We start from the raw sequence: 9,322 nt of genomic DNA on the forward strand, positions 1-9,322 counted from the left end.
TGCAAAGGAAAAAGAGTTGTGTGTGTCAGCTTAAAAAATATAAACTGCTTGGAAGCAGGTCCTATTGGTCTGCCTAGAAATATAAACCTTGGCCTTCCTCATGAAAGACTGCCTTTGCTAATGAACTTTTAGCTAGCAGTAATATATATACAAAGGCATTTTACTACTAACAATAGGGAAGCCACCATACACACCGCCACAGAACTGTTTTGTAGAACTGTTGCAGTCTTACACATTCCTGTTTATCAAGACTTCCCTGAGTTGGCATAAGAAGGCGTACCTTCATTGATGTGATGGAAGCCTTGCCACTTCTTCAGAATCTCCTGCTCATGATGTGTTATACTACAACTAGCAGAAGCAAATGAATGAAAAATAAATGATACCTGGAAAAGTGCTGTATAAATAAACGTGTTCCATAACATAGCATGAAATCAGAATGTCCTATCTCAACAAAAACAAACATTTGCAAACAATGCGAGCAGCTCTGTTCTGCTGGTAATAATAACAACCATTGAAGAGGTTGTTGGAGAGGGAGCATGTGTGTCCTTTTGGTTTGGTGGGTATGCAAGGTCAGTGTGGAGACTTGAAAGTAGGGGGTGTGTGATAGGCTGCTGGGTGAAAGGCCGTGACTCTTGTGTTTTACAGAGGGTCAGTCACATCCCGAACACATGAGCGTTATCTGGGAAATTGTCTTAATCTGCTAATGAATGTACAGGGTAGAAATGACTGAACTTCCGTGACAATTCAGCTTTTCCCATAAATGGATATAAGCAAATGAGATTTGTGCTGCCATTTAAAAAACCCTCAAACCTACAAGTAGACATACCATGCAGCTGCTAATACAGCATGCACACAGCAGGTATGCAGTTGGTGATATAATATACATAGAAAGTAGGTTGTGTTCTTGGGACTTCTTTTTTTTTCTCCTTTCCTTTTGTGCTGCTGTTGCTGCTTTGGTTAATCTGTATTTAATAACCCAGAAGCTGGAAACTTGCTTTCCTTACCAAGTAGCTAAATTCTGTGTTCTACAGGATATAGAGCACATCCCCTTGTTCCAAGTCAGTTTAGCCATCATTTGATGTATCTCTTCTTGGAGAAGAGATACAGGGTTGAGTCCTGTAGGTAAGGCATAATTATGTCCTCTATATGAATGTGCAATGTGTTTGTAAGAAAGAGAAACAGACACAGACAGAAGGGGGAAGGCGAGGAAAGAGCAAGAGCATTCAAGAGTGTGCATACACTAAATATGTTTACAGTAAACCGGTTAATCTGAAAGCCAGACAGCCTCAGTGCTGTACTGAGAGACCTCCCCTTGCCTTCCTAAAACTATGCTGTCGAAATCTCTGCTGGCTTCCCAGCAAGTTGGGCAATATGTGTATCTCCCCAACGGCTTATCACAGCACTGCCCTGGAGCAAGGCACACTGTAAACAACCAGTGACCCACCTACATGCAGCCTCGCGCCTGCCCCCGCTGCTTCAGCTCTTAAGGTCCACAGGCAACAAGTAGCTAGCCCCTGGTCTCCTGCAAAACAATGCCATTCAGCTCCTGCCCACTTTGGAAAACACTGGGTTTTATAAGCTTAGCAGTGCTTCTTGCAGGTAAGATATGCTATTCCTGTGATATGACTCACAGTTATTTAAATAGTGGCTGTTTTTCTTAGAGAAATAAAGCATCCCACTTGGGAACTCAGCCCTGGGTGGCCACAAACAGGCAGGCACTCAGCTTGCTAAATCAGCCTTTGTACAGTTTATTCACATTTGAGCCCTGATCACCAAAGGTAGAAAAGGTAGCACTGGGACTGCACAATTGCCATAAACAAGTACTGTTATGTGGTATTTGGGGTTTGTTCATGTGTTAGGACGGATTATAAACCAGCTACATACCTGCTTCTGTTTGTCTTTCAGATTTTACAAAAATTGGAGCTTTTGCTAATCCAAATGAATGTAAAAGTGCAACCATAGATGATGTCAACGAGAGTCTTAAGGTAAGAGGGTAGCTGCATCGGCCAGCCCAGGTCCTGCTTTACATGCACAGTCTGTGGTGGTGGTAGGAAGAAGCAGGACCCGAGCACAACTTGCATATTGCTTTGGTGACACATGGTTTGAAACAACAGTACATGACCCAGAGGGGAGTAAGATGGATGAGCAAAAAAAGATCAGTGTCATTTCACTTATGTCTTTGGCCCTGCTGCTAGTCAAAAATACACACTTTTAAGGTGTATTTTCCAGTTTTGCTTTGCTCCAGATATAAAAAGTGACTTGAAAATAAACAGTTATGTCTTTTGCTTTACAAGAATAATGCTGTTTTCAATACTTCTATTTATTGTTTCAAATATAAAGTGCTAGATTTTTTAAATGCAAATAAAGCCATCTATGTTTTATGAGTTAGTGCCCTTGTCTTCTATGGGCTAAGCCTATCTACAAGGGAGTGATCAGACAATGACCCTTGAATACAACAGAAATGGTAAAGAAACACCAGAGCAGAGTATATAAAAAAATGTTCACACACAGCCGAGCCACTTGTCTGTAAAACAGTAATGTGGAACTAATGGCTGGAGTTGGGTCCTTGTACCAGTACAAGCTGTGAACTTCTGCCTGTGGTGTCATTCTCATCACTTGGGAGGGGAAGGCTGAGGACAACACTTGCCAAGGAGGTGTTCTCCCAGGTGTGTCTGAGTTTCCCCCCCCCCCAAGATTTTAATTATATTATTTTATTTCTATGACTGATGTCCATCATTTTCAACAATAATTCTTCAGGCTCCAGCCTGAGAATCAGAGTTAGCCATTGCAGGCTACTGATTCAGCAGCTGTCACTGAAAATTTGACTTGCTCTTTTTCTTGCATGCGAGTTCAAAGTGACTGGTGTCTGTTATAATGATGGCATTCACTGGTGTTTCAGTTGTGGAGTTTAGCATGGCTCTGCAGTAGGCACATGTGTATAGGCACACATATATGGAGTGAAAGCTATTTACACATGTATACATCAATACCCAGTTAAATATAGGAATGTGATCACAAATATATATTTCTACACACGCACAGAGAAAGTGAGATATCAGCATTCAGCAGATAAGAATAATAACCTAACGTTTCATACAGACAGAAGATACATACGATTGTTTGTAAAGGTACCATTTCATATATAAGAAAAAAAGAAACAACTCGCATCAGTTCTCCCTCTTGAACTCAATATAATGGAAAAAACCTATATAGCCACCGTTGTAAAAAAACATTGCTTGATTTCTTCCAAAAACATTGTGGGGTAATTAGCATTACTTACAGCTAGATCATTTTCAAGATGTTTCTTGTTCTGCATAAAAAAAAAAAAAAAAAAGGAAAAAATTGCCACTTTCATGAATTAATTCCAAGGCCTTTCCTCTTCAACTTAGCTGTTTTCTTCCCTAACTCCACAGAAATATTCAAACTGTTTTCATGAAATGATCCCTGAGAGTAAAAAATCTTCAATCAATTTCCTTGTCTGGACACTGCAAGAAATGCTTGATCTTCTACGCCCTGTACAACAGAAATGTGAGGCTCCTCTTGAGGCGATGCTCCTCTCTGCTGGGTGTTGAACAAAGTGGCAGTGGAGAAGCACTAACAAAATTTCTTAACCTACAGTCAGAGTGAGCTAAGTGTCTGCATGTCTTGAAGGGGGCAAAGAATAAGATAAAAGGCATCTCAGCAAAACAAGGGTGCTTAACCACTGGGCTGGCAGGCATCTGGGGGGCATCGCAGCACCAACGCGTGGGGTCCCACCATTCCCACAGCCCAGCTTTCAATGCTGAGCTACAGCTCATAGTCATAGAGGCAGCAAGACCTGCTCTGCCCTCCAGCAGGAGCCTCTTTTGTGTCTGGCAGTGGGCATCAGTCATATTTTTCAAAGAAATATTTGGATAATTTGTCTGCAGTAGCACTGAATGCCAGTGCTGTGAATGCAAATACCACTTTTAAGGTGTAACTTGGGCTGACGGGGACTTTGTTGTCACAGTGACAAGTGATGGAAAAATTGTGTGTTGCCAAAAAGAAAGAAAGAAAGGTTTTAAACAAAAGAAAAAGCTTACTTTGACAAAATCAGCTAGTGAGGCAGTTATCACTTGTGCCTGGGTCAATGAGTATGCCTGTGGTCTGGTTGGGAAGTGGGGGATGATAGGCTTTTATACTCACTTGCACTCTGATGGGTTGTTCTTTCACTCTCTTTTTTTCTTTTCAATCCACTCAAAAGCTTGCAAGCAGCTTCCTCCCTGCCCGCTCCCACTACCCCCTAGAAACGGCGGGCTGGTGTGTGTCACCATTGACAATGCTCAGTACTGTAAACCCATGTGCAACAAGGTAACATTCATGGTTTACTGGTGATATATTGCTGCATCTATTCATTAATGTACAAGTGTTTATTGTGTAATGCATAATTTTCATTGTTATACTTTTTTCTCCCTTAGGGCAGGGAGGGGTTGTAGTATTTGCCTAGACCTTCACTGGCTAAGTGTTTCTTCACCTTACAGTTACCATGATGTAACCTAAGACACCGTTTGTTTTTTTTATCTTTGCTTACCAAGGGTTATGACTTCCAGTTCCTCAGAAGGAGTAGACTGTATGAAGTATGTGGCAACAGAACCGGTTTTTCCTGGACAACACAGCTTGCTGGGGAAAAGGCACTGGCTGTTTGTAACCGTGAGTACTTCTCAGACACATCAAGTCACAGAGATGGTAGTCTGTTTTGTTTAAAGAAAGGAAGAAAGAAGAGTCTCTCTTCTTGATATGTGTAACAACCTTGGCCTGTATGACAACCTTGGCCTGTGTGACAGTGTAGGAGCTAGTGCTGGGCTGGAAACTGCTGAAGGAGAAATCATGTTAGCTTTAAAACTAACACTAAGGCCTGAGCATTGCTGTTTCAGTCTGGGGTAGCAAACATGACATGTAAGCAATGTTTGTGGGGAGATGCACCTTTTATTTTTTAAACAGTAAATAGGTGTCATCCTAACACAACCCCTGTACTGCACAAGGTCTGTGTGATCCTCCTGACGGCAGTGAAACATAAAACTGCTCTTTATCTTGCAACAGTACTTGGAAGAACCTCAGTAAAATGGGTCAACACCTGCACTATTCACTGTTTGTACATACAATAAAAAACAGCAGCTGGTCTCCAGCCAGCAGTGCTACCTTTTTCATGTGGCAGCCCAAGGGTTGTAAGACTGCTCTCATTGCATCCAGTGAGCAGTCTGTGACCTGAAGCAGGCTGTCGGAATCCGTTATTATTGAGATAATTTAAAAATAGATGTGTGTACAGATACACAAAAGGACCAACCTGTCTTTCCTATGGTTAATGGAAAATATTTTATTTTTAACAGTGCCTTCTTGCTAGAGCAGTTTTTCCCCAAGGGTTACCAAAAACAATCATCTAGGCACTTTTATTCCAAGTTGAATTATTTAGTCTGGTAACTGGTGCTTGTTTAAACATCAGGACAAATCTCAGCCAAGGAAGTCAACTCCTTGGGGATTTTGGGTTTTTATTTTCATTTTCTTTTTTAATCATCTTTGATCTTCCAGCCTCTGAGATGGCCATCAGTGGAGCTGAATCTGCCTATTTCCCCACCAACAGCACCTGTCTGCGCACATTAGCCTTCACTGAAACTCAGACTGATCAGCTAAACACGTTCCTCAAAGAGCTTGGCGAGCAAGGCATTGACGGCTCCAACCGTGACAAGGATGCTGATTGTATCATCTGTGGTTACTAGCACCAAAAATGCTTGTGCTACAGACCAACCAGCCATCTGCAATCTGACATGGGCATTTTGACAAGAGATGCAGATCAGTGAAATCATTGCTAAGACGTGTAAACATACAGCTTTTATTCGATTAAAGAACTAGAGATCATAGTCCTAATTTGACCTCAGCTCTTGGATACAGATATGTAGGCTAAACCTAATCTCATAGCTCATGGCAGAAGTGTTTCAAAGAAAGTTCACTTTTATGGCTTAAATTTATCTAGCTGGAATTAAATAAGAAACAGAGTTGTTTCATGGTTGCAGTCATTAGTTAAACACAGTAATTTTTACCGGAAATCATCTTCTGTCAGGTGTTAGTTTTACTTTACTTCTAGTTGCTTTTACAGGTGCCAATTAATCACTGATTTGTTTCTCTGATGACCATTAAAGCAGTGCAAGTCACTGGTCATAGGCAGTACAGTTCTTTATTCATGTACCTGCTTGGTTGGGGGTTAAATCCGGCTGTACATACAGCTGTTCAAGGTGCTGTGATTTGCACGAACTACAAACTTAAAGCACTGTAGTTTGCTGGTGGGACAACTCTAGGGTTTCTCCTGTATTTATCATCTTGAGGAGATCCCACAGAAAGACACAGACACTAGGTATACTGCAATGCACTTCTAGGAGTCAAGAAGCACCCTATATGCTTGCTGTAACCGAGCAAAATGGCAGGGAAAATGTACTATCTCAGTTCAGTACATGTAAGAAGTGGGTTAGCCCTAAACTAGCAGATATTTGCATCGTGTCTCCTCTGCCAAAAAGATGAAAGTGGTGGGTGTTGAGGGACCTGCATGAGAAGCTCTGTAATTTGTGTCCCAGGGATCTGCCTTCAGTCTTCTCTGTTTAGTTCCTGTGGGGCAAAACCGCAGTGGTTCTGGCAAGAAAGTTCTCTTGATCCTTGATTTGTTCTAACAGCTATGTCTGCCCTGTGGGGTGCAGGGCTGCAAGTGCTCTTCTGCACTTACACTTCCTTGCACAACCTGGGTGTATGTGATGCATGCACTTGCAACGCCTTCCTCATATGGAGCCTATAGCTATCACAAGGTCTGGCTTGGATTCACAGGTAAAGTGCAAAAGCAAATGAGGTCTGGTTGTAATAGAGTTGGGATGGGCCATATTTAGGGTAGAGCTCTAGGGACTGATTATCGGGCAACCTGCTGAGATGCTCTGGTCTCAGTGCCGTAGTGGTGGGCAGCTGCTGGTCCTAGCCCAGTATGTTCACAGCATCTGGCCAATAATCCTCCTCACTTTCCCCCGTTCCTTTTATTTCTAAACCTAGTCTAATCTGGGGCAAGTTTGGCTGTTGCCAGAGTTAGCAAAGGTTTTAGCTGGTCATCCGAATTTGTAACAGCTCTAAACAAGAACAAATATCCAAGTGATTTTTTTTCTGTGGTTGATTCCTCTCATGGCATATAAGACCATTTGTTCCTACTCCAGTCCCCATTCCTCTGTGAGCTCTCCCTCTTTTACCCCCCCACCCCTCACTCCCCATGTGCATGTGTACTCTGGAAAAACAGAGGCACAGAGTAAGAAGTGTGAAGGGCAGAAAATCCCAGCCGTTGTCCACCTGGCAGTTGATGCAAGTTAAGACAAAAGACAACTTAGCCCTGGTGATTCAGTTTACTTGTGGAGCTGTAGTAACTAAACGTATGTGCATGTGGATTATTAGGAAATCTAAACAAAAATCTTAGTTACTGTTTACTTGGTTTTCAGTGGAATCTGTGCTTGAGGTTTTGTTTTAATTTTCTTCTCTTGAGCAAACCCTGAAGCCATAGATCTGAAGACAGCCAGCTCATCTGTTTGTGTTTCCTTTCTCTTCTTCACCTTTTCCCTATTCCTGTGAATCTCAGACACAGGCATCATAACTACATGGTGCATGATGTATAATAGACCTTTACTTCATTAATCAGTTAAATGATTCAGATATGTAAAACTACACACATCTTTCAGACTCTGATGCCAGCCATTACAAGCAAAAAAAATTGGTTGCTTTTAGGCCCAGAACCAGACAGTAATATGACGATGAGTGTAGCAGACAATTACACCAACAAAGGGATGAGTTGGCTGCTTTGGTTGCTTATAAACTGAGGCAGTAACTGGTCATTGTGTTGGAGGCAAAAATGCTGCAGTCTTAAGAAATGTTTTTTCAATCACCGATTTTTTTTATTTTTATTTTTTAATTTCTGGCAAACAGATAATGTCTATCGCATGAAATTATAGTATCTTTGAGGTTTTGATTTCCGGCCAATTCATTATCAGCTGATGCTCAAATAAAGTATCTGAAGAGTAAACACGTTCCAGTGTCATTTTCCTACTGGTGCTAAAAAGCATTTTCCTCTGAGTTGTTAGGTTATTCTCATGACTTTCCAAACCAGCCAACAAAAGAAAAGAAATCCAGTACTGGATTTCATAAGGAAATAAAGCCCATTGCTCTTGTAAACTAACAGAAACTGTCAAATCTGTGCATCAGAAATCCTGCTAGTGAGTGTCCCACAGTGCAAAAGAATTGGGGTGGAAAGCTTTCATTTGATGTGGCATGAATGTGATGTTAAGCTGGAGACTGCATTGTTGGGCTTGTTTGTTTGTTTGTTTTTTCATAAACTTGCGGAGAAGCAGTTTTGTTCTATTCCCACCATCCAAGTTATTACTTACGTATGAGAAAGGGAAGTTGAACCAATAAGCCTGTGTGACACAGTTAAAAACTGAAGTAAATTTAATCATATTATTTCCCAGTGTAAATTTGCCTAATGTAATTCAGGCAAATAGTTATTGTATGTTTGCATTAACTTCAAATCGGTTTCTGGCTGGGCATGTCTGAGCGTTGGGCCATCCGTCATGTTCATGCTCTAACCTCAGGATGAGGAGGGCATTGTGTTCTCGCACTCTCTCTTTGTGTTCTGGCACTTAGGATTTGCAAAGAGGAAAATTCACATGGAAGGAAAGAAAGCACAGCTACAGGTTGGGCAGAGAACAGATTCATAGCAGCCCTATAGAGAAGGACTTGGGGGTGTTGGTCGATGAGAAAATGAACATGAGCTGGCTTCAGTGTGCGCTTGCAGCCCAGAAAGCCAAATGTATCCTGGGCTGCATCAAGAGGATTGTGACCAGCAGGTCGAAGGAGGTGATCCTGCCCCTCTACTCTGCTCTTGTGAGACCTCACTTGGAATACTGTGTGCAGTTCTGGTGTCCTCAACATAAAAAAAACATGGAACTGTTGGAACAAGTCCAGAGGAGGGCCACGAGGATGATCAGGGGCTGGAGCACCTCCCATATGAAGACAGGCTGAGAAAGTTGAGGCTGTTCAGCCTGGAGAAGAGAAGGCTGCATGGAGACCTCATAGCAGCCTTCCAGTATCTGAAGGGGGGCTATAGGGATGCTGGGGAGCGACTCTTCATCAGGGACCATAGCGACAGGACAAGAGGTAATGAGTTTAAACTTCAACAGGGCAAGTTCAGGTTAGATATAAGGAAGAAGTTCTTTACTGTGAGGGGGTGAGGTGCTGGCACAGGTTGGCCAAAGAGGTAAATGTTCCGTCTCTGGCAGTGATCAAGGCCAGGTTG

General features: G+C 42.1%; 1 protein-coding gene across 1 annotated transcript; it reads left to right on the forward strand.

The window, feature by feature from the left end:
* Positions 1-1,401: 1,401 nt before the first annotated feature.
* LOC133223251 (uncharacterized) lies at positions 1,402-7,897 on the forward strand. Its single transcript, XM_061373790.1, has 6 exons — positions 1,402-1,599; positions 1,906-1,985; positions 3,414-3,528; positions 4,223-4,329; positions 4,554-4,668; positions 5,545-7,897. Exons 1-6 carry the CDS (start codon positions 1,533-1,535, stop codon positions 5,730-5,732), a joined length of 672 nt encoding a protein of 223 aa, XP_061229774.1. The 5' UTR covers positions 1,402-1,532; the 3' UTR covers positions 5,733-7,897.
* The last annotated feature ends 1,425 nt before the right edge of the window (positions 7,898-9,322 follow it).

This window comes from Neopsephotus bourkii, unplaced genomic scaffold (assembly GCF_033783945.1).
Source record: "Neopsephotus bourkii isolate Nb327-2 ecotype Australia unplaced genomic scaffold, CSIRO-AGI_Nbou_v1 NB_1634, whole genome shotgun sequence".
Classification (NCBI taxonomy): Eukaryota; Metazoa; Chordata; class Aves; order Psittaciformes; family Psittacidae; genus Neopsephotus; species Neopsephotus bourkii.

Coding starts and splice junctions, on each gene's coding strand:
- LOC133223251 (XM_061373790.1), top strand. CDS start 1,533: ATGCCATTCAGCTCCTGCCCACTTTGGAAAACACTGGGTTTTATAAGC. Junction 1,600..1,905: donor CTTAGCAGTGCTTCTTGCAG/GTAAGATATGCT, acceptor TTTGTCTTTCAG/ATTTTACAAAAATTGGAGCT. Junction 4,330..4,553: donor GTAAACCCATGTGCAACAAG/GTAACATTCATG, acceptor TTGCTTACCAAG/GGTTATGACTTCCAGTTCCT.